General features: G+C 46.0%; 1 protein-coding gene across 1 annotated transcript in view; it reads left to right on the top strand.

Moving 5' to 3' along the window:
• Positions 1-25867, top strand: part of JAZF1 (JAZF zinc finger 1) — a 438407-nt gene extending 412540 nt beyond the window's left edge. The window contains exon 5 of the mRNA XM_075316682.1: positions 24400-25867. Coding sequence (XP_075172797.1) covers positions 24400-24576 — 177 coding nt within the window. The 3' untranslated portion in view covers positions 24577-25867. The remainder of the gene's footprint in view (positions 1-24399) is intronic.
• Positions 25868-26224: the final 357 nt, after the last annotated feature.

Below are 26224 nucleotides of genomic sequence, written 5' to 3' on the forward strand. Positions count from 1 at the left end.
CATGCTGCTTTTTTGCAAGTTTCTACTGCGAGTGTCTCCAATGCAAGTCTATGGGAGCGTGTAAAAAAATCGGATGTCACGGGACGGCACTCACACTATCCTAGTGACATCCGATTTTCTAAATACATTTCTCGCATGTTTCCTAAAACACTGGAAACGAGTGATGTCTCACAATGTCTGTCAATCACTATTCCCTGTCAGTCGGTCTCTCCCTCTCGGTCTCTATTCTCTCTCTGTCGGTCGGTCACTATCTCTGTCCCTCACTCTCTGTCCATGTCGGTCTATCCCTCTCCCCCCCTCTCTCATACTCACCGATCCCCGATCACCGGCGCGGCGCTGCACGGCGTTCAATCTCGTATTCCCTGCTTTACCCGCCCACCGGCACCTATGATTGGTTGCAGTCACACACGCCCCCACTCTGAGTGACAGCTGTCTCACTGGAACCAATCACAGCAGCCGGTGGGCGTGTCTATGCTGTGCATTAAAATAAATAAATAAATAATTTAAAAAAACGGCATGCGGTCCCCCCCAATTTTAATACCAGCCAGATAAAGCCATACGGCTGAAGGCTGCTATTCTCCGGATGTGGAGCTCCACGTTATGGGGAGCCCCCCAGCCTAACAATATCAGCCAGCAGCCGCCCAGAATGGCCGCTTCTATTAGATGCGACTGTTCTGGGACTGTACCCGGCTCTTCCCGATTTGCCCTGGTGCGTTGGCAATCAGGGTAATAAGGAGTTAATGGCAGCCCATAGCTGCCACTAAATCCTAGATTAATCATTGCAGGCATCTGAGACACCCCCAATGATTAACCTGTAAATTAAAGTTAATAAACACACACAGTGAAAAAATCCTTTATTTGAAATAATAAACAATAACAAAGACCCTCGTTCACCACTTTATTAAGTACGCAAAAAACCCATCCTTGTCCAACGTAATCCTCGGAGGTCCCGCGTCGCTTCCAGCTCTGCTACATGAAGGTGACAGGAGCTGCAGAAGAACACCGCCGCTCCTGTCACCTCCACGCAGCAACTGAGGTGAGAAGTGCGATCAGCTGATGTCAGTCAGGTAACTCGTGGCCACCGCTGGATCCTCCAACAGTGACAGCAAGTCGCCCGAGTGACAGCGATGAATTCACAGGTGAGTTGCGGTCACGGGGGGAGGATCCAGCTGGCCGCAGGTAACCTGAGTGACAGCAGCGCTAATCTCGCTGCTCAATTCAGTCACTCAGGGGATTAGCGGTCACCGGTGAGTCCTTCACGGGTGACCGCTAATCAGGACGCGACACAGACAGAGCCGCGGCATGACAATGAAGTCGGGTGAAGTTCACCCGAGTTCATTCTGATCCTGCGGCTCTGTCTGTGTCTGCTGTCATCTGCCATTCAGCTCTGCTACATGGCTGTCTGTGGCTGCTGTCAACGGACATGTAGCAGAGCTGAATGGCAGATGACAGCTGCTGAGAAAAAAAAGGATCACACACGGATCACACAAGCATTGCACACGCACTGCAATCATGAGACAAATCTCAGGATCGCAGTGCAGTTGCATTGCACTCTGACCTAACATGAACTAAAATCAGCCGAGTTTTTTTCAGCCAACTCGGACCGATTTTCCTCGCATAGATGTGTTTCCAGCCTTAGGCTTTGTTCAGATGAATATATGAAACGTCTATGTGTTCTTCTCTGTATGTAAAACTGATGGCACACGGACAGCGCAAGAACCAATGCAAGACAATGTGATGGTTGAACCGATGCTCTGCATGTAAAAATGTCAGTATTCACTACTCTGGTCCATATTGTGGATCAGACTTGTCCACCATAAATCAATGAGTGCACAAAAAACGTCTCACATATGCCATATGGGATATATTACAATTCTAAAGATAGGAAACGGTATTTACCTTTATTATTAATTAAATTGTACAAGTAAAAAACACATGCCACCCAAATGATGATATGGATGAAAAATCATCAGTTTGTTTCTGTATGTTAGGCCCCCAGCACATGTTGAGTATTTGGGGACTTTTTTACCTCAGTATTTGTAGCTGATACCAGGAGTGGGTAATAAATACAGCAGTGGTGTCCATGTTTCTATTATACTTTTCCTCTCATTGTTCCACTCCTGGTTTTGGCCACAAAAACTGAGGTAAAATACTCAACATGTGTACGCGGCCTAAAACAAATGCTTTTCCATACGCTCGTGTGAACCTGACTGCTCAGCGCTTCTGTCTACAATATGGCTGCTGAAGGAGAAGCATGTGACTGGGCCAGTCCTCTAATCAAATGGAAAAGCAGCTCTGTCATGTCAGACTTTTTTCAATTGGACAAGGCTGGTAGACTGAACTGGTCAGCAGCCATTTTATTCACAAGAGAGCTCTACAAAAAAAACCACACTAACTTGTGCAGGAGGAAAACGTGTAACACTTAAGTGTCACAAAATCATGTCCCCAAGAGATCAGTTACAGTGAAGATAAGAGGTCAAACCTTTTAGGCTATGTTCACACGTTGCGTTTTTTTCTGCTGCCAAAACCTGCTCTCTTGGCAGCAAAAAGCTACTTCCAAAAAGCACATTTTCCTGCGTTTTTACTGCTTTTTTTTCTGTATTTTTGTTGCATTTCTGTTGTGTCAGTTGTCTACAGTATATGTTTAAATAAAGTTAGTTTTGTTCCCCACAAAAGCAGGTGTTGCATTTCTGCACTCGCGGCGCTGCTTCTGTGAAATGCAGCAGTTTTCCATTTGTCAGGAAAAAAAAGCGACTGTGTGCAGGAGATTTCTGGAGTCTCATCGCTTTTGCTGCTATTGTACATAGCAGTTTTTTATTTGCATAAAACTCTTGAAAATAAACTCTGCAAAAAATGCTGCATAAATGCAACGTGTGAACATAGCCTTTAGGCCATGTGCGCACATGTGCATATTGCATGCATTAACGCTGCGTCTAGGACTGCAGCGTAAATCCATTCGTCCTGCGTTCCCTGGACAATCTATGAAGATTGTGCATAATCCATCCGCATGTTGCTTTTTTGAACGCAGCGATTTGGGTGCTAAAATTTTGACCCAAATCCGTGTGTTCATAAAAGCAGCATGTCAATTATTCCGTGTGCTTTGGATGCAGATCCCACTCTGTCTATGGTGGGAGCAGCAGCCAGAGTGCATGAAATCGAGATTTATTCTGCTGAAACACTGCATTCATTATGCAGTGTTTCTGCAGCGATTTGAAGCGCACATGTGCTGTCAAATCGCTGCAGAAATTTCAGCATTTACATGCAAACACAGACGAAAGGTGTTCTGTGATTGATTTCTACCGCCAACAAAGACTATTGATTTTAGGTTTTGTTAAATCCAGACCTCCCAACTGTGACGCCCTGGACCCCAGGGGTCACAGGTCACAACACTCACCACATACAGCCCCACACTAGAAAGGTACCACCAGTCAACCACAAAGACCTGATTGCCTCCCTCAGTGTTAGACAGGCACACCAGGTGGGCGGAGTCAGGCAGAAAGACACGCCCCCGAGGAGTCTGCTGGCCTGAGGCAGGAAAACAGTAGACAGTTGAGTTCAGTACAGTGGAGTGGAGAGAAGGAAAGATCTGTTCAGACAGTCAGTGCAGACAGACGGTTCAAACAGTCAGGCAGGCAGACGGCAGTAGCCGCCTGCAGGAGACCGGGAATACGACCAGTGAAACAGTAAGGGACCGGGACAGGGTAGTGGCCCGCCAGAACCGAACCGGGGAGCTAACAGGATACTGGAGCACCAGGCAGGGTACTCACACCCCGACTAGGCTATATGCCACCACCATAGTCAGATTAACTGATTGCGGTCTGGACCACAGAGGTTCATTCCCATCAAAGTCCCATTTGAAGGCAACAGCCCAACCCGTCCGGATAGTAGCCACCGCCAGAGGCCAGAGATCCAAGGGCCAGCGTCTGCGGGCAACAGGGGCTCCTACGACACATACACGCCGGGGAGCGGACTACCAGTGCCCAGGCACAGTGGTGATACTACAAACACAGGTGCAGGAGAAAGGCGGACATTGCCAACCCAACTAGGAAGCTGCAGCCGGCTGCCGGCCCCGTTCATTCCTCCGTTTGGTTTACCAGTGACTCTGTGTGGTTTAATCATGAGTACAACAGTGCCATCAGGCACCGCACCGCGCTGCACCGCAACACTGCGCCCTGCACCCCTGCCCACAGCCCGACCGGGCCCTGGGACCAACATCCCCTACCCACGGAGTGGTCAACACCTAGCTGCGCCACTACACCGCTCACGGGAGTCCCCGTACCTTCACCGCAGCGGTGGTGTCTACGTAGCATCACCACAACCCGTGGGTGGCGTCACGAACAATCATCCCAAAAATCAAATACCCGCATCCCCCGTGTGTAACACCAACCCCCTTGCAGAGCGACGTGACCTCCGGGTCCGTGAGAGGCTTGAGCCACCACCCGTAGAAAGCGAGCACGGATCCGAGCGGCTCGGCGGCCGCAGCCGAGGCCACGGGGTGGTACATATCGACTCTTCTGGCGTCACGAACAGGATAGAATCAGTCTACTTACCGGTAGAAGTGCGCCTTGTGGTTCCAGTCAGCGGCGTCCTGCTGAAAAATCTGAAGATCCGACATCTTGGGCGTGAAAGTTTCCAGCTCGAGTCGTCTTCTCCGAGCAGTGAAGGCGCGAAAGCGAAGCCCTGCCCCCAAAGGGAGAAGTGCTGTAGAAAGACCAAGGGGGGGCGGGCGAGGAGCTGGCCTCATGTGATCTCGGGGATAAGAAACAGGGACGCCAGGGCTCTGCACCAGTCTTGTTCCTGGATCCCGAGCAAGAAACATGTCCGCCCCGTCTAGCAAATCTGATGCCCCGGAGCCCGTGCCCGGAACAGCGGCGTGGGTGGAAGCCTGGATGGCGCAGATGAGGCGCCGTCTACAGGCACAAGTCCAGCTCCTCGTGGAAGGATGGGTGGCTGAGATGGAGGAGGTGGCTGCGGCCGTGCGGGCACGTGAGGTGGAGGCAGTGTTGGAGGAGCGGGTAAGCGACCCACGTCCCTATGTCCCAGAGGGAACGGCTACTGCTGCCGAGGGGCCTGGTCTGCTCCCGCTCACCCTGCTGCGTCCCCCACTGCCAATACTGCTCGCTGCTGCTCCACTGATCAGTTCCACCGTACCTGCCCGCGAGGATAGGCCTGTGGACGCGGCCCGCGGACGGCCGCTTGCCCGGTCAGCACCGACTCCGTTGCCCTGGAAGGTGCCCATTCCCCGTGAGGAACCGCAGGTCCCAGAAGTGAGCACGCCCGAAGAGGCCCCGGCAGTCCGCCCGGCCCGAAGAATGTTGGACGCTGACCGGCAGGAGGCCCGGAAGGTGAGGCTGGCCGCTCCCAAACTCCAGGCCTTGGCTGAGGCAGCGGAGGGTTATCGCTAGAAGGCAGCAAGACAGGCCGCGACATAGCGGGGCTCCCCAACACGGATGGTGCCGGTTGTAGCCAGGAAGCTGCAGCCGGCTGCGGGCCCCGTTCATTCCTTTGTTTGGTTTACCAGTGACTCTGTGTGGTTTAATCGTGAGTACAACAGTGCCATCAGGCACTGCACCGTGCTGCACCGCAACACTGCGCCCTGCACCCCTGCCCACAGCCCAACCGGGCCCCGGGACCAACATCCCCTACCCACGGAGGGGTCAACACCTAGCTGCGCCACTACACCGCTCCCAGGAGTCCCCGTACCTTCACCGCAGCAGTGGTGTCCACCATCACCACAACCCGTGGGTGGCGTTATGAACAATCATCCCAAAAAACAAATACTCGCATCCCCTGTGTGTAACGCCAACCCCCTTGCAGAGCGAAGTGACCCGTGGGTCCGTGAGAGGCTCGAGCCACCACCCGTAGAACGCGAGCACGGATCCGAGCGGCCGAGGCCGCGGGGCGGTACACCAACCATCCGGGATCCAGCAGGATTGTCCTGAATTTGGGGAGCTTTCCACTGCTTCAGGAGGTCGGGAATATGTCTTGACATCAACTGAGTCTATGTCCTAAGTTCACACAAGCAGCTGAATATAATGGTGGAGTAAAAAGTTCTGATTGTTCTTTGTAAAGACATCGGGTCACAGGACAGTCTCTGGTCACATGATTGGCATTGATGAAAAGGGAAAAGCAAGATGTATGTCATGTGTGTATTGATGTAGCAGAGCTGAATGTGTTTATATTGATGTAACAGAGCAGGATGTGTTTGTATCAATGTAGTAGATCTGTGTGTATGTGGGTTTTTTATGTAGCATAGCTGTATGTGTTTGTATTGCTGTAGCCAGGGGCAAATTAAAAGTAGCAGTTTAGAAGGCAAGGCCCCCCGGCCCCCAACCCGATGTCACATGCTCCACTTTTGCTAGATTATGTGATAGGTCACTTGATTAGCAAACAGGAGCACATCTGCCAAAACAGAATGGGAAAGACAGTGGCACACATATATGTACAGTGCTAAACATACTATAGCACTATACATAATAGGGCAGGGGTTGGAAATTCATTTTCCCAAGGGCCACATGAGAGACCGTGACTATTGAGGAGGGCTGTACCATTAATTCTGCTTAATATTAATATTTACATATTAATTATACTTACTTATACTTTATACTTAATTATAGTTATTGGGAATGCACTCCTGTCCCACAGATGAAGAAGAGCAGCTGTCGGCCCCCAGCGTCCCCAAGTGCTGCCGCCTGCCTGCATGTGCCCCCAGCATCCCGCAGTATGTGTATGCTCCCCAGGCCCAAGCATTCCCCAGTATGTGTATGCCTCCCACTGTCCCCAGTAATGTTAAGCCCCCCACTAGCCCCAGAAATGTGTATGCCCCTCACCATCTCCAGCATGTGTATGCTCACCCTCTGGCATCAGTAATATGTATGCCCCCTAGCATCCCCAGTAATGTGTATACCCCTCAGTGGCCTCAGTAAGGTGTATGTCCCTCAGCATACCCAGCAATGTGTATGCCCCCCCCAGCCCCAGTATCTGTATGCCCCCACTGGCCCCCGTAATGTCTATGCTCCTTAGTGGCCCTAGTAATGTATATGATCCTGAGTCGCGCCAGTATGTCTATGCCCCCCCGACCCCAGTATGTGTGTGCTCCCCCACTGACACCAGTAACTTGTATGCCCCCAGTGATATATATGCTCCCCCAGTGATGTCTATGTTCCAGTAATGTGTATGCCCCCCCAGTGACTCCAGTAACATGTATGACCCCAGTGCTGTCTATGCCCCAACTTCCCCTGTGATGTATTTGTCCCCACCCTCCCCTGTGATGTCTATACTGTAACCTTCATATCTCCTGTGATGTATATACAGCAGGCTCAGAGTGCAATGTACTGCCAGGTTTGCTAGCAGTGACACTGCTGGGCTGGCACACAAACAGAATTAAATTTGCAGTCCTGGCCCAGCATAGTCACTACTAGGAGACACATCGCAGTGTACTGTGAGCTGCCATGTCTGTTAGTGACAGCCATCATGCAGCATGCCCTGCATAGCCACATACCCTTGAGGAGCTGGATGGGAGACAAGCAGGGGAGGTGAGTGAGGCTGCTGCCGGCTTCCCCATATTAAAAATATCTCTAACTAGCTGTAGTATCCGGCGTTGCCCAGGATAGTAACTGTCTCTCTGTCTGTCTCCGAGTCTCGGTCTGTCTCCCTCTCTGTCTGTCTCTCTCTGTCTGTCTGTCTCTCTATCCCTTTGTCTGTCTCTCTCTATCTCTTTATATGTCTGTCTATTTCCCTGTCAGTCTCTTTCCCTGTCTGTCTCTGTCTCTCTGTCTATCTGTGTCTGTCTCTTTGTCTATCTCTCTCTGTCTATGTCTGTCTGTATCTTTTCCTGTCTGTCTGTCTCTTCCCTGTCTGTCTCCTTCCCTCCTCTCGTTCCCTGTCTGTCTCTTTCCCTGGCTACATTGTGACATGCCAACATTCCTTTAGCAGACGCTCACGCACACACACACACGCACACACACGCGCACACACACACACACACAGCTTTATATAATAGATATGTCTGTGTGTGCATGTATGATGTGTATCTATGTATATCAGTGTATATGACTGTGTATATACTTATGTCTGTTTATATGTATTTTTGTGAATTTGTCTTCAAATATGTATGTGTAGATATGCCTGTATGTGTAAGTATCTGTATATGCGTGTGTCTATGTGTGCATGGGGCCCGCTGAGACTTCTTTGCCCGGGGCCCACAAAAACCTGGAGCCGACCCTGCCCAAATAGCCGCCCTATATACAGCATGAGCCCCCACATAGCCCTTATATGCAGTATAAACCCCCACATAGCCCTCTATATACAATATGAGCCCACACATAGCCCCTATATACAGTATTAGAACACTCCTAGTCCCTATATACAGTATGAGCCCTCACATAGCTTTCTATAAACATTATGAGTCCCCACATTGCCCTCAAAATATAATGTGAGCTCACTCATACTCCCTATATACAGAATGAGCCCTCATACAGGCACACTTTCCATACAGATATAGAAAAAAATAAAAAAGGAAAATCACATGCTCCCCTCGTTCCTATTCCCTCATTACTCTGGTCCGGTCCACCGGGCTCCACATCTTCTTGATAACAGAGTGTACATGACAACACTGGCTGATGTCATTGTGCCGGTGACAAAATCTCCACTGGAGCTGCGCTGCCATTCTATATTGAGGGCAGCGCACTTCCAGGAAAACTCCCTGCCTGGAGATCAGTGCCGGGCAAATAGGAGCGAGGTGATTGTGTTTCTGCACAAAACATTATTAAGAAGGTAATCTGGCAATGGACCCCAGTGGAGTTTTGGGCCCCAGGCCCCAGATTGCCCCCATTATAATCTACTTCTGACTGTAGCAGAGCTGTGTATCTTTGTATTGATGTAGCAGAGCTGTGTGTGTATTGATGGGGCAGATCTGTGTGTATATTGGTTTAGCAGTGCTGTGTGTATGCGTGTACTGTGAATTGCCTCAAGAGGAGACAGGATAATACTAATCTACCCATCAGTTTTTTTTATTTTGTCTAAAGCCGCGTTCCTGGGCCCACGTGACATTGTTATGACAAGTGAGCCTCACGACCAATCAGTGCCATATTCCTTCTCGCCGTCTTTGGACTTTTGAGCAGGAAGTCAGCGCAGCACTCACATCCTACTCAAATGTCCGAAGGCGGGCGTTTATTGAAAGTCACAATGGAGGTGAGTGTAGGACGATTTATTTTTACCGGGGTGAACAAGGGGAATGAGTAGGTATTGTTCAAGTAGTGACCATCCCCTTTAAATAGGCAGATCTTGCACTATCAACCACAAAAATAGGATCTTTTTACACGTGCAATACAACCATCGATCCACCTTTATTAAGAAAATCTATTTATTGGATATACTGTATATCACATAAGTGAGCGCTCCCCATATTTTATTATCTTTTGATGGGACAACACTGAATATACAACACTGATACAATGTAAAGTTTAGTGCCCTCTAAATAACCCAACACACAGCTTTTAATGTCTAAACCGCTGGCAACAAAAGTGAGTACACCTCTAAGTGAAAATGAACATATTGTACCCAAAGTCTCAATATTTTGTGTGACCTCCATTGTTTTCAAGCACTGCCTTAACTCTCTTGGACATTAAGTTCACTAGAGCTTCACAGGAGCCACTGGAATCCTCTTCCAATCCTCTATGATGACATCACAGAGCTGGTGGATGTTAGAGACCTTGCACTCCTCCACCTTCCATTTGAGGAGGCCTCACAGATGGTCAATAGGGTTTAGTTCTGGAGACATGCCTGGCCAGTCCAGCACCTTTACCCTCAGTTTCTTTAGCAAGGGAGCAGTCATCGTGGAGATGTGTTTGGGGGTCGTTATGTTAAAATACGAACAGAGGGAATCATGCTCTTCTTCAGTATGTTACAGTACATGTTGGCATTCATGGTGCCTTCAATGAACTGTAGCTACCCATAGCCTGCAGCACTCCTGCAACCCCAAACCATGACACTCCCACCACCATGCCTGACTGTAGGCATGACACACTTGTCTTTGTGCTCCTCATCTGGTTGCCTCTACAAACTCTTGACACCATCTGAAAGAAATAAGTTTGTCTTGATCTTATCAGACCACAGGACATGGTTCCAGTAATCCATGTCCTTATTCTGCTTGTCTTCAGCAACCTGTTAATGAGCTTTTTTGTGCATCATCTGTAAAAGATGCTTCCTTGGGATGACAGCCAAGCAGACTAATTTGATGCAGTGTGTGGCATATGGTCTGAGCACTGGCAGGCTGACCCCACCACCCCTTTAACCTTTGCAGCAACGCTGGCAGCACTCATATGTCTGTTTTGAAGAGACAACTTCTGGATATGATGCTGAGCACATGCACTCAACTTCCTTAGTCAACTATGGCGAGGCCTGTTGTAATTGGATCCTGTCTTCTTAAACCGCTCTATTGTCTTGGCCACCGTACTGCAGCTCCATTTCAGGGTGGTGGCAATCTTCTTATAGCTTAGGCCATCTTTATGTAAAGCAACGATTCTTTTTTTCAGATTCTCAGAGAATTCTTTGCCATAAGGTGCCATGTTGAACTTCAAGTGACCACTATGAGCGAGTGTGTGAGCGATAACACCAAATTTACCACACCCGCTCCCCACTCACACCTGAGACCTTGTAACATTATAGAGTCACATGACACTGGTGAGGAGAAGTGGCTAATTGGACACAATTTGACCATTTTCAATTAGGGGGTGTACTCACTGTTGTTGCAAGCTGTGTCGGCATTAATGGTTATGTTTTAAGTTATTTAGAAGGCACACCAAATTTATACTGTCATCTCTTTCAGAATCAACCTAAAAAAATAGGACACTTTATTGGTGCAATACAACCATGTACTTCCTGTAGAAAAAGTTATTATAGAATAAAATACCCCAAAAATGTAATAATTTTTCACAGTATATGAAACCTCCATGACGCAATGTATTTTGGGGAAATCAAGTCCCCATTATAAAGCTGATAGTAGAAGTGATATACCAAACATATAATTTACTGCTTTATTTCTACACATAAATGTCCTTGAGTTGGAGTATGACCGGGGGTGAGCAGGAAGCAGCAATAAATGGCGGCCGGTGAAAGATTACACCATATTGGAACAGGAGATACAGGGAATCAGTGTGTGAATATGTATTTTTTTCTTTTTTTGAACACTATCTTGAGCGGTTTTATTTATCTTTTCTAGTTGAGCAACAGGATAGATTTATCACACCTTAAAAAGTTTATGATACTTTTCTATTATTGTATGAATGGGAAATAATTTTCCAAAGCAGTCATTTTAGATGGACGGTTTATAGGACACTTTTACGTGGTCTGTAAGATTACTGACTATATGAACACTATTGACTTTTGAGTTGAACTTTGCCAAAAGGAAGTTTATTGTTTACCCAAAAACTGGGTAGGATCTTTTAGAAGGTAAGCTATGCAAGTGCTGTTCTTGGCACGCCCTGCCTTGGCACCAGCTATTTTTCCTGTTTTCTCTGGCCTTTCTAATTGCCCTGGTGTGACATAAGCAATCTGAATTCTTTGAGTTTCACCAAAGGTTTTCATAGATTTGTAGTTCACAACCATTTCTAAAATTGCACCTTGACAATCAACACATATTAACTTTGCCGTTGACCCACCCTGTGTCTGTTTGCAGATCTTTTATGGGAGTTCTATGACGGCTGGTGTTTTCCTAGTAGTTCTACCCTTTTTCTACGTGCACTTCAGCTGTAGTAAATCCAGTTTGCACTGCTTTATGTGTTTATATTCAGTAAACGTTGTATGCCTTGCTTATCATTTTATTGCTTTGTTAGCACTTATATATGTCATTGGGAAGTGGTAGTTTCACTGATTAGTAGACAACAGAAAATTCATAGGCTTTATACTATGATGGAGGTGATCATTTTCGTAAGAAAATTCTAGATAACATTTTTTAGCATGGGAGTTTAAACTTCTGCATTGAAGGTCTTCAGAAATTAAATATGAATGGCCTATCTTCTGAGCTCCCCGTCATTTCAGGGGAGATGAGGTGTATTACCCAAGAATGGTGACTACACAGTGTATGGGACTATGGTGGTCTGTTTCTATTCCATACTGATTATCCTTTTGACCTCAAAAGGACAAGCAAGAGCTGATCGGTTGGGATGCCCACTGATTGATATTGATGGCCTATCCTCTAAATAGTCCTAAACAACCTCTTTAAGGAATCTATCTATAAAAAAAACCAAAAAAAAACATTTGAAGTTATATTACTTTGTACCCGCTTTTTGAAAAGCATGTATCTCTATTGCCTAAATGCATCCAAAGGAACAGAAAATACAATAGTGACCAAAAGTTTTGCATTTTTTTTAAAAAGTGTGATTACTTCTGTCTGGTTGTTGTGATGCCATTTTCCTGGTGATTTTAATAAACCGGAAACAAATGGTCGTCCGCTCTAGGGATGAAAATTGTGTTCAATTCCTTTGTGTTGGTTTTCCACATTTGCTGGGCCAAATAATTTGCATATTTTGCCATAGGTAACTAATTTTGGCTAAACATTTTTTGGAGATTTGTTTTGGATAAAACATGACAAAGCCAAAGCCAAATTTATCACCAGATGTGAGAAAGCTTATTATTCTGAGAGTGACATCAGGCAAAAGCCAAAAAGAGGCAGCTATGGACTTCAACTGTTCTCAGAGTCAAGTGTCACGTATAATAAAGAAAGAAATAGAAGCATGTAACAGCTGACAAACCTAGAAGTTGACAACCACGGAAAACTTTCTCCAAAGTTACATGTTTAAGAAAACGTCTGTATCTGTACAGTTTTCACATGAAATAAATGAAGAATATGGGGTCACAGAGAGTCACCAAACCGTGGAGCATTGGCTAAGAGCAGTAGGCTTGAATGCACGAGTTCCAGTCAAAAAGCTTTTCATCTCTGCAAAGAACCGAAAGGTCCGACTTGAGTTTTCCAAATAACACAGCCATGGGAGAGAGACAGATTGCTCTTAGGTGTTGTGGTTCAATTTGTTTGGTAGAGATTGCAAGCACTATATATAGTGCCCAATTGGAAAATGTAAAGATGTAAGGTACCAAATACCTACAGTGAAACATGCTGGTGGCAATGTCATGTTTTGGGGCTGATTTTCTGCATCTGTCATTGTCCATCTGCATAGAATTGATGGAAATATAAATGGATATACTGGAGAATGTAATGCTGCCACTTGGTAAAACCAAAGTAGGCATGCGCTGGAAATTCCAGAATGACAATGATCCTAAGGACACATCTAATTTAGTAAAAAAAAAATGACTAGCAAAGAAAAATGTTTGCCTGTTTCAATGGCCAAGCCATTCACCTGATTTACACCCTATAAAGCCCCTTTGAGATGAGTCAGGGCAACGAGTTGGGACCCATACCCATAGTAATAAGGATGACTTGTTTGCAGATTTGCATATGCAATGGAGCGAGATCCCTCAAGATGTCTTGCATACCCTAGTGGCTTAGATGCCCCGTCGGTGTAGTACAGTAATTAAAGCAAGAGGTTATGATACAAAATACTAAGCTATGGCATTGTAAACAATGAATTACTCTCTATGTTGTGATCATTAAATTGTAAATGCAAAACTTTTGGCAGTCCGTTTTCCTTCATTAAATGACCATTCCTAGATTCCAAAGCATTTTGGTTAAAATTAAGGTCTTACATGATGACAACTTCATGCACTTTCAATTTATCACAAGGAAAACGGCATCACAGCAACCATATAGAAGTAAGCACTCTAACAAAAAAAAAATGCTAAACATTTGGTCACTACTGTAAATGTGAGCCTAAACAGTCTTGACAAAATATTATATTTGTTTTGTCTGTAGCTGTTATGCTGACCATATGTATCTCCATGGTTACAGACTACAAACAAGTCTCACGTCCTTCCATCTGTCGCCTTCCTCTTCCCAACCTACTGAATATAGGTTAGCAAGTTAGGGTATAGATGGAAAATAGTGTGACTACATAATCAAATTACACAGAGTTTATTTGTAGTCTGTAGCACTAGCAACACATAAGCCTGAAAATAAACTTTAAACACAAAACTTTCGAATTTATATATCTTTTTTTAAATAAAATGTTTGAGCTCTGAGAAGTTTTCCTGCACTGGAGCAATACATAGTTGGCTTAAAAGGAGTATGTGACCAATAAATGTCAAAAAGTGATGAACTGTGATGTTCGAAACCAATAATGAAGACTTTATTTTACATATTGTAAAAAATTTAAGTTGTAGTTAAAACACAAGCAAACACGAAACGCGCAGACAACATTGGTTGGGCATCTCTAATGATTGGCAGAACACCATGCTAAAACATTCTTGGCCATGCACATTAATGAATGTTGGCTGAACCTAATGATTTCTGCTGGATGGGCATCACAAGGAGATTTTTGCAGACATCGCCAACTGTCATGGCTGCGCCAGGATCTGTGGAGAGTACAGATTCTGGCACTCTGCCTGCTAACTTCTCTGAGGTCTGTGATCAGCGCAGGGAGACGGAGGCATCGACCCACAGGCTAAGGCAGGCAAGTGTTGGGCTGCTTCCTAGTCTCTTTGATCACATGCTGTGGGGGAACCACTCCCGTTCACTCCCATCCTATATATGCTGGCTGGATTATTCCATTAATGCCAGCCATAGTTTACCTATACTGGTCTGGTGAGGTGTTGTGATCCACACCTACTGGTAGTTGTTGTTCATCATTGCTGTGAGCAGTTATGGTGTTTACCCTGCATGCCTTAATCTGTACTGTTATCACACTCTTGCCCCTGCCTTCCCTAGGGAGGGGTAGGGGGTAGCAACAGATTAGATGTGGTCAGGAGAATAGCCAGACATAAGACTCAGGCATCTCCACCATTAGGTGTAGCCAGGAGGTCGGGGATAGCCTAGAGTCCCTTAGCGTGAGGGACAACGTAGGAGCCAAGCTGCTGTCCCTCGCTATCCTGCAGTCACATTGTTACAACAGGTCGACCATCTTAGGCATATGGGGGTGTCCCAACTCTTTCCCATGTCAGATCTAATTGGAAGGATCAGACATGCTGCATTATAACAAGCCCCATCCGTTGTTGTCATCAGAGATAAGTCATTGCCATAGCTGGCTGGCAGTGGCGATCTTCCCACTGAAAACACATGCACTTTCAAGTCAAAGGGCGATGGCATAAACAGGAATAAGTATTTTCCAAATGAGCAATCAGCCATCAATGGTTGTGTTAAAGATCATATGGATCAAATTGGCCAATGTTACTGGTACAAATATCTGTGTAGACCAATTTAGAGCTATAGTTATTAATAATTTATATCAGACAACTATGCAATGTGCGTTTTCATGAATTTCCATGCTTACCCCATTCTGAGGCTGACATCTCATTCAATTAGTTCATTATCAATGCATCTGCCACATCACTTCCCTTGTGAATCATATTTGCATTTCTGAAACATAAAGTCATCTGAATTCATAATTTGTCGCCTCCAGTACAGTTAACCAGCGCTGTAAAAGCCATTTACAAGATTGGCAGTGTTTTATACTTCATACCTTCAGACCTTGGCAAGCTTCATCGATACACAAAACAAAATGTTGACATTAGCAGAGTGGAAAAAGAAGTAGCAAGTCCCCAGCAATTATAGAGGCGGAATTTATTTCTATGTCACTCATTGAGATCCGGCGTCAGCCTTACTTTGCTTACCCCCTGCCTGCATCGTGTATGCTCTGTGCGTTTTATTAGGGCTGAACTAAATCTTGTCTTCAGTCATAATTCATTTTCACCCCTTTCTAGCAGGTGTGGCTTAGATTGCGGACGAAGCCACACAAAGACTCAGTATTACCCTTTAAAAATCAAGTTTCCAGACATTCTTTGCACAATTGCTTTTCATGGTACAAGCATGTACTTGTGTAATTTTTACTGTTTTCCCTACAAAATGAATGGAACACGATAGAGCATTATTACTTCATAGGTAACATTGGGTTAGGAAACCAGACCTTTAGAAGTAATTTAAATGCAGTAGGTTTGTTGCAGAAATGTCTACAACTTTCCCACAGTCAAGTTCTTCTGAATGGGGCTTACATAAATCCATGTGCTTGCCTCCAAAACAACCTTTGTCAGATTGAACAGATTTTAGTAGCAGAAATTATTGCAACAAAGCTGCTGATTGTGAATTGATTGACATTCTGCGCCTTGTCCTTGCATCTTGTACATCTTAGGCTACTTTCACACATCCGGTTTTTGCTCTGCGGCACAATACGGCGCTCTGCAGAAAAACCGCAACCGTTTTTTTTTGCCGCCGGTTGCGGGTTTTTTTGCATAGATTTACATTAGTGCCGTATTGTGCCGCATGGGCTTGCGTTCGGTCCGGTTTTTGCCGCATGTGGCAGATTTAGCCGATGCTGCGGCCGGATGGAACGTTGCCTGCAACGTTTTTTGCTACGGCAAAAAAACCGCATCGCACCGCGGCGCATTTTTCAATGCATGCCTATGGACGCCGGATGTGGCGCGATGCGGAAAAAACGCATCCGGCCGCCGCATGCGGTTTCTTCCACTGCGCATGCTCAGTAGCGTGCCGCAACTGGAAAAAACCGGACCGGCCGCATGTAAAAACTTATGCAAAGGATGTGGTGTTTTCGCTATCCGTTGCATAGGTTTCACAGCCGGATTGAGCCGCACGGCTCAAACCGGATGTGTGAAAGTAGCCTTAGTCATGTATTCTGGCTGGTTTCATCGCTCTCCCTGCATATCTAGGGAGTACACCTCACTGCACCGTACATACCCAAAGAGAACACCTTATTGTTCCACAGGGAGTACACCTCCATTACCTGTGTATGTTCTCCCTGCACTGCACATATACAGGGAGCACTGTCTGGCACAGACAGAAATGGTCCTCTATACAATATATGGGCCCTGTGCAGCCCAAGAACTCATCAAAATGCACAATTCCACCTGCTTTGGAGGTAGAAATGAGCCCCCTTACCTCCTGGGCCCCTGGTTGCAGCACTGATATGTTCACCCCTGCCAGGGACTACACCTCCCTATTTTGTGCATACCCTTCCTGCACTGTGAATACCAGGGAGTACACCTAGCTATACCTCACAAACCAAGAGAGTATATCTACTGTAGCTGTACTTCAATAACCAAGGGAGTACACCTAGCTGTACCTCACTAACTCACGGAGTATGTGCCGCCCCAGCTGCGACCGAACCGCTCGGATCCTCGGGTAGTGTCCGTTCGTGGCTTGAGGGTCTCCGGGCCCGGGGGCTTAGGGGCCACACTTTAAAGTAAAAGGGGGGATATTTACAGGGGAGTTATAGTTCATGACGCCACCCATGATGTGCGGTAATTTGGAGTACCACCGCTGCCGTTGGGAGTACCCGGGGTGATGGAGTGGAGCAGCAAGGTGTCGTTGCCCACCACGGGTAGGGGTAGGCCCCGGGACTCTAGATGGTGATACTCAGTGCCGTGAAGGGGGAAATCACTCATGTACTCACTCAGCAAATAAGCAGACACTGAAAACTGTGTAAACCAAGTCTCTGGGTGCCGCTTCCGCTCAAAGGGGAGCTCGTCCGGGTCCCGTCCCCTGCAGTGCTGCCTGGTGATCCGTGACCTGCCTCCTGGCACAAAGTTTAAATTCACTGTAGTGGCCCGGTAGTCTGGAACTTGCTGGGCCCCGCTCCCCACTGTGGCTAAGTGTGGGAGCTTGCTGTCAGGGCTCACGCTTGGTATTTTAATGGGCTGCTTGTTTGGAAAGCCCTATCCCCCTCATTGCGCTAGTGCCCCGATTCTGGAGCTAGTCGGAACAGTCCATAAAGGCTCCGTTCTTCGCAGGTTAATTGCCGGGTTGCCTGAAGATTCTCCCCGACCTAGGGTCCGTGTACCCCGCCGTGCCTGCGGTCCTGGACCGGTGATAGGACCAGGCTGCTGACCTTCCTCTTTGACAGGTCCAGGCACCTAGCCTCAATCCCCTGCGACCGGGGGTCCGACTCCTCTAGGTCCAGACCACCATCTGCAACCTAGTCAGCTTCTCCTGGGAGCCACTACTCCCAGCTTCCTCTGAGCTCCTCTCAGCTCGAGGGCTACCTCACTTCTCTCTCTCCACTTCACTTCTACACTCCTCACCTCCCCTTCCTGACCCCTAGGTGGGCGACCCTATACCGCTTAAGCCGTCCACTGGTGTGCCTGGTGGGTGTAGTGCAGGGTGTATCTAGGATTTCATTTGCTGTTGGAGGCAACACTGCAAGATGGGGACCCAGAACCATGAGGGATTTGAATACTGCACGGAAGGGCAGTTTGTGCAGTACATTGTGATGACCTGAATAGTCCAGGGGCATCACAAGTACACCTAACTGTACCTCACTAGCGCAGGGAATACACCTGTCTACATTGTGCATACCCTCCCAGTACAGTGACTACATATTGCTGCGCCATACAAACTCAAGGAGTACTCTTCATTGCACTGCACATACCCAGGGAGTATAACTAGGTGTAGTGAGCATAGCCAAACAGTACACCTAGCTGTACCTCACATACACCTATCTTCACTATGCATACTCTGCCTTTACATTGAACACATAAAGCTGTACCATGCATACCCTGAGAGTGCACTTTCCTCCACTGTTCATATACAGGGAGTACAACTAGGTGTAGTGGATATGCCCAGGTAGTGCACCTCCCTCTACTGTGTATACCCTCCCTGCACAATACATACCAAGGAAGTACATATTGCTGCAGCACACATTCCAAGTACACCTTACTGTATTGTGCATACTTAGGGAGTGCACCTTATAATACCATGCATACCAATAGAGTACTGCGCATACCCCTGGAGTACGCAACCCTCCACCATTCCTACTGCTGCTCTACTCATATTGAGGAAGCACTGCACTGTGCATAGCCAGAGAATACACCTTACTGTATTGTGCATACTTAGGGTGCGGTGGCAATCGGGGTAATAAGGAGTTAATGGCAGCAGCCCATAGCTGCCACTAAGTCCTAGCTTAGTGATGGCAGGTGTCTATGAGACACCCCCGCATCACTAAGCTGAAGTGAAAGTAAATAAACACAATCACCCAAAAAATCCTTTATTTGAAATAAAACACAAAAAAGCCCCTTCTTTCACCACTTTATTAACCCCTAAAACACCCCTCCAGGTCTGACGTAATCCACACGAGGTCCCATGATGCATCCAGCTCTGCTACATCTGACAATAACAGCGAGCGGCCATAGAACATGACTGCTCGCTTTGAGGGTCAGGCCGCAAGTGAAGTGAGTCACGCGGGATCAGCAGTGACTCAGCTGTCACCGCACATCACCTGACTGAAGTCACCGCCGATCTCACACTCACTTCAGCCACGGCCATATTTGCGGTGACTGGTGGAGGACTCCAGCTATCACCGTATATCTCCTGACTGGAGTCTTCCACCTTTTATCGCAAATCCGTCCACGGCTGAAGTGAGCCACGCGAGATCAGCGGTGACTTCAGTCAGGTGATGTGCGTTGACAGCTTGAGTCCTTCACTTGTGACCGCATATCACGCCGCGGCTGAAGTGAGCCGTGAGATAAGCAGTGACTTCAGTCAGGTGATGTGCGGTGTTACCGCAGATCACCTGAGTGACGTCAGCGCTAATCCTGCGGCTCACTTCAGTAGAGGTCTGACAGGTGGAGGACTCCTGTGTTTTTTTTAAGACAAAAACGCTGCTCTTCGTAGTCACCACAGAGATAAAAAATACTGCATCTTTGTGGTCACTACAAGATAAAAATGCTGCATCTTTGTGGCCACTACAAGATAAAAATGCTGCATCTTTGTGGTCACCACAGAGATAAAAATGCTGCATCTTTGTGGCCACTACAAGATAAAAATACTGCATCTTTGTGGTCAAAAGAAGATGCAGCATGCGCACATAGCCTAAAACGTGGCAAGAAATGCATGCCGAGGGAGCGTTTTTTTAAGATCAAAAACGTGCATCTTTGTGGTCACCACAAAGATGCAACGTGCACACATAGCCATAGACATAGACATAGCCATAACTTTGTAAACCCTGCAATGTTAAGTAGAAATAATATACAGGGATCGAGCTGTGACTAAAGGGGAATTGTCGGCTCGTCCTGCCCATCAGAGTCTTACCTTTTCAGGTTTGTGCGCATTTCAAAGAGAGATTTCACAGACCTGAAGTTTATAACAGTGTCATTTTCTTCAAGGCAGAGGCCACGAATGACAAAGGCAGTCATATAATAGAAGACGATAGTCTTCATTGCTGTCTGCAGCTGCGCAGATTTAACAAGCTGAGGCTATTTATGATCTGCAGAGTTTACTGCTCATCACATCCCATTAACAGAACATTTTATTCATTTTATATAAGTGCAAGATGATTTTTATTTGTTTGTTCCATGTTATAAAGATGCCCCTGTCCACACATCGTGTGCTGGAGAATGTGCGTTGTACAAGCTGTCACTGAAGGGTTAATGCAGCAGTACGTGTCACATCTGAGCAAAAATTAATCTAGAGAATGCAATAAAAAAAACGCCAAACTGGCAATAAACGTCTGATTGCTGGCATAGGAGGACACTTTCTGCTGCCAATGCTGGATATCACAAAAAGGCTTGTTCTGATAATGCAAGTGTGTTTACCACAAACTATAAGATAGAACAGCGCAAATAACGGACTGATATGGGTATATGCAGAGTATGTGCTCACTTTGCTGAGTTGTGTAGCACACAACAAGATCAGAGCCTCAAACCACGAGCCCTAAGGGTGGAAACGTAGTGGAAGCAAGAAAATGGCGTGGAAATGACTGCTCTGCTGGAAAGTGACAGAGACCAATGCATGTTATCCAGTTGAAGGATGGTTTATTTCTTAATGCGTTTTGAAGTGGTCACACCTCGTCCTCAAGAGAACCACCAAGTACTAAAGAAGAAGTCTGACTACTTCGAAACGTGTTGACAAATAAACCTGTGTTATCCAATGGACTGATATTGGTATTGCAGAATATGTGCTCACCTTGCTGACGTGTGTACCACACAACAAAATAACAGCATTGAACCACGAGCACTAAGGGGTACTTTACACGCTGCGACATCGCTACCAATATATCGTCGTTGGTGACGCACATCCGGCGTCGGTAGCGACATCGCAGCGTGTAACACTAATGAGCAACGATCGCAAAATCGTTCCAAAACGGTGATCGTTGACACGTCGCTCCTTTCCTTAATATCGCTGCTGCCACAGGTACGATGTTGTTCGTCATTCCTGCAGCATCACACATCTCTATGTGTGACACCGCGGGAGCGACGAACATCTCCTTACCTGCGTCCACCGGCAATGCGGAAGGAAGGAGGTGGGCGGGATGTTACGTCCCACTCATCTCCGCCCCTCCGCTTCTATTAGCCGGCCGCTTAATGACGCCGCAGTGACGTCGCTATGACGCCGAACGCACCTCCCCCTTGAGGGAGGGATTGTTCGGCGGTCACAGCGACGTCGCTGACCAGGTATGTGCATGTGATGCTGCCATAGCGACAATGTTCGCTACGGCAGCAAGCTCCAAATGTCGCACGAGCGGGAGCTATCGCGCTCGACATCGCTAGCGATGTCGCAGCGTGTAAAGTGCCCCTAAGGCTTGAATCATATAGTGGAACCAGGAAAATGGCGTGGAGATGACTGTGCTGCTGGAAAGTGACAGAGACCAATGCATTTTGTCCAGATGAAAACATTTCGAAGTAGTCACACTTCTTCCTCAGGAGAACCACTAAGTCCTAAAAAAGAAGTCTGACTACTTCGAAACGCGTTGACAAATAAACCACCCTTCATATGGAGAAAGTGTATTGGTCTCTGTTACGTCTAAGCAGCGCAGTCACCATCACGCCGTTTTTCTGGTTCTCCTTTACTGCAACCATGGCATAGTCTATATTCCTATCTAAAGAACAATTCTTATACGTAGTTGGCGCTGTGGGGTCTGTAAACCAAGGTCTAACTCTTCTCTGACACCGCCACCAACTCCTTAATAAAAGGCCAAGAACAAATTTACAATAGCAAAATAATAACATCCGGGGCCATAGATTAATATATTAACATTTTTAAACTTTTGTAAATTCCCAGATAGTTAATAAACTTATTTAATAATAGATCATTTTAAAAAAATAAAAAAACCTGGAGCGGGAGTTGGTAGATTTCTAACAACTCTCAACTCCACCAAAAACTATTTTAGACTCCACAACTCCAACCCCACAGCCCCGATATATAGAAGGCATAACTTGGAAAAAAATGTATAGTCATCATAATGTTAATTACTGTATAAAAATGGGTTGTATTGGATTAGAAAAACCTGGTTGCCGTCTTACAAAAATAGTGCCTCCCTTGTCCAAAGGTTGAGTATGATATTACAGTTCAGCCCCATTTCCGTCAATGCAGCCGAGGTACAATACCAGACACAAGTGATGAACGGCTGCTTCTGGAATACAAACATATTTTTGTAATTCTAGATTACCTCTATAATACATATACATAGAGAAAGCAACATGTAGAGAACAAGGGCTGTAAAACTACAAGTCCAGGAATATAGGACAGCGTGATTGGATTTCTACAGAACACCATATAAAATGTGTGTTTGTTGGAAGGTCTTTTATTGAGAATTTCATTGCTAATCGTAATGCCATTAAAAATGTAATTGTAAAGCACAGGGCCGATTTCATGACTTCATTTGCATTTTTCGTATACTTATTTTTGTGGTCTACTGTAAAGAAAAATCAGAATAGTGAAAAATGTGGTCACAACATCATAGATGTGCTACATTTTTTTTTAATATATATATAAAAGTATTCTTGTACTCAGATTTAGCCACAATAGTTAAAGGGGGTTTCCACTACTTCAAAAGTCGTTATCAATGGGTCCAGGGTGTGATAATAAAAAAAAGCCCTATAATAATTTCTTGTACCGGTGCCACTCTTTTGCACTTTCTACTTTGACTCTCACCAATCTCAGCATCATCATCTGGAAGAGGAGTGACATGGCCGTTGCGGTCAATCTGTGGATGCTGATAGCCTGCAGCTTTCACATTCCGTTAAAGCCTGCTACTTATTGGCTGCACTGGTGATGTGACGCCCCCTGCAGGTGTTGATACCCCAAGACCAGTGGAGGACACAGTAGTGAGTGCGGAAGAATGGCAACGATGCAGAATGTGAGCATAGGATTTTATATAGTGTTACCCCAAGCTTGGCCAAATATAAGTAACATTTTAAAGTAAGGGAAAATGCCTTTGACCCTTTATACTTTAAATTCTCTTGAATTGCAGCACTCAACAACAGGTGTAAAATAGAATTGTAACATTAGACATTAATTTGGTGGATATCCCATAAAAAGTATGCTTCACAAAGGAACACTATTAATTGTCTCTGTTCATGTTATGTAAATTAGCAGCTCAAGAAGGCTGGATATCTCTTGCCATCTATTGGAGGCAGCTACTCTATAGGTCAATGACTAACCCTTTAATGAGCCTTGTCACATGGTTTAGTATATTTAGCTGGATCTCTGCTTTCTCCAAAAGGGAATCATCAGTCCAAAGCTGGTCATACCAATGAGATTGCAAGTGGGAAAATGATCATTCAACTAACAACTCTCTGCCCTGACTATCCCATAAACATGAATGTTCGACTAAGCCATGCGCTTACATGTTTGCATGAGGGTGAGAAGATAAAGCCGCTTACAGACATCTCTGGCAGTGCCTTTTTCTCCTCTGAAAACAAAAGTATCAGGTGCTGACATTTCAAACTTCTTTGAAACATAGTTGTAGAAAAAGACATGAATCGCACATCGAAAAATCAAAAGCTGACATAATGCCGCTAGGTAAAAATTTATGCACCTGAACATGAGGTTCTTGGTTAAATCCTGATTAGACTGTATGAAGCCCACTGCCGCATCACGGTGAACCTCTGAGTGGGTCCCTAACTTTGGGGCCTTAAAGGTGCATTGCCGTGCGCCAACCACTGCCGTGGCGACAGTGCACATGCAGGACAGGTGACCTAGTGCCTCACCTAGTAACCTTTCCCCTACATCATCTGACGGAGGAGAGTCAAGCCCAAATACCCATTAGATGGCCAGCCGGTCATGCAGATATCGGCGGGTTCGTCGATTTTCATCTATTCTGTATAGGGCCTCTACCTCCAGTAGGTAACTAATTTTCAGACCTTCTTGACAAGGAGCATGGCCTGTAGGTCCTCATAAGCCAGCTGGCATTCTCTTCAAAGAGAATCAGTACCTCCTGGGCTATAGACATATTAGACATATATGTCAGGAGAATTATCTGCTGTATGGGCTGAACGTAATCTTGAGAAAATCCATATTGCATTTTGATTTAACATCTGTACTGTTTTTCCTCTCACCCACAGAATGTAAATGGTATTAAGTACCACGCCAAGAATGGACACAGAACGCAAATACGAGTCCGTAAACCTTTCAAATGCCGCTGCGGGAAGAGTTACAAGACAGCTCAGGGTCTCCGTCACCACACAATCAATTTCCATCCTCCTGTCTCCGCTGAGATTATCAGGAAAATGCAGCAATAAAAGCTGAAGACATCTGTGCCAAGAAACCCTCACCAGCAGATGCTAATTCTGAAAACAGCCACATTCTGGTTTTATTTTATTTTTTTTCCTTTATGTTGCATTTCAGGGGAAGCACTCAAAAGTCCGACGAAACTTACGTTTCAGTGCATGCTTTAATCAAAGAATTCCAGTTGTTTGGAATAATCGCTCTTCTTTAAAGTGACCCTTTTTGTACTTTGCACATTCATTACCAGACCCATTTTCATTACTTTGATACGGTGCTACAATAACAATAATGACATAAAATCAAATCCTCTATGGAGGAAACAAGCGATTCTCTTTCCCAACCATGAATACATTGCAGTCAGTTAGGACGCATGTTGTGTTGTTTAGGTGTGATAGGTTACGCGAATGGGAAAAGTAATTTTGGCTTTGAGACCATTAGAATTATTTTACTGCCAAGTGAGTCTGGAGACCACCTTTGACCGGTGGTGAGAGGAGAGGACTTAGGGTGTAAGTTCACCAACGTGCCACAGGTCTTAGAAAGTGGTCTTGGTTGCTCCTTTGCCGCAGACTGGGAAACAGGTAGATTTGTGCTAAGGAGCAACTGAGGGTATTGTAAGTGGCATGTATCTAATCTTTAGAGCGTCCACTTTCAGGAATATTGGCCAAGTTTTATCATGGGGGGTGTAAGGGTTCAGTGTTCCTACATTTATCTTCATGGCTGTTTATTTGGTAATTAAAATATGGACTTAAACCAATATAGCTGATAATCTCCACAGCCAAACTGAGGCACTAGATGATCCATATACAAGAATAGCATTACTGTGTCTACCGATTGATTCATGGATGAATTTACAGCTAAATATATACCAGACAGTGTGTAAAAATGACGGCGTAAAGTCAGACAATACTAGTGATCTGGAGAAAAAAAATTGTTGAATGGAAAGATATGTCATAAAATATCAAAAGAACCTAAAAAAATTGTCGTTCCTCCAGAGCTCCCCAATAGATTTTCGTAAACCTCTCAATAAGGGGTGCTTCACACACAGCGAGCTCGCTGCCGAGATCGCTGCTGAGTCACGTTTTTTGTGACGCAGCAGTGACCTCATTAGCGATCTCGCTGTGTGTGACACTGAGCAGCGATCTGGCCCCTTCTGCGAGATCGCTGCTCGTTACACACAGCCCTGGTTTGTTTTCTTCAAAGGCGCTCTCCCACTGTGACACACAGATCGCTGTGTGTGACAGCGAGAGAGCGACGAAATGAAGCGAGCAGGGAGCAGGAGCCGGCGTCTGGCAGCTGCGGTAAGCTGTAACCAAGATAAACATCGGGTAACCAAGGTGGTTACCCGATATTTACCTTAGTTACCAGCCTCCGCAGCTCTCACGCTGCCTGTGCTGCCGGCTCCGGCTCTCTGCACATGTAGCTGCTGTACACATCGGGTTAATTAACCCGATGTGTACTGTAGCTAGGAGAGCAAGGAGCCAGCGCTAAGCAGTGTGCGCGGCTCCCTGCTCTCTGCACATGTAGCTGCATTACACATCGGGTTAATTAACCCGATGTGTACTGTAGCTAGGAGAGCAAAGCTAAGCGGTGTGCGCTGGTAACTAATGTAAACATCGGGTAACCATACCCGATGTTTACCTTAGTTACCAGTGTCCGCAGCTT

Source organism: Anomaloglossus baeobatrachus, chromosome 6 (genome assembly GCF_048569485.1).
Source record: "Anomaloglossus baeobatrachus isolate aAnoBae1 chromosome 6, aAnoBae1.hap1, whole genome shotgun sequence".
In the NCBI taxonomy this organism is placed as follows: Eukaryota; Metazoa; Chordata; class Amphibia; order Anura; family Aromobatidae; genus Anomaloglossus; species Anomaloglossus baeobatrachus.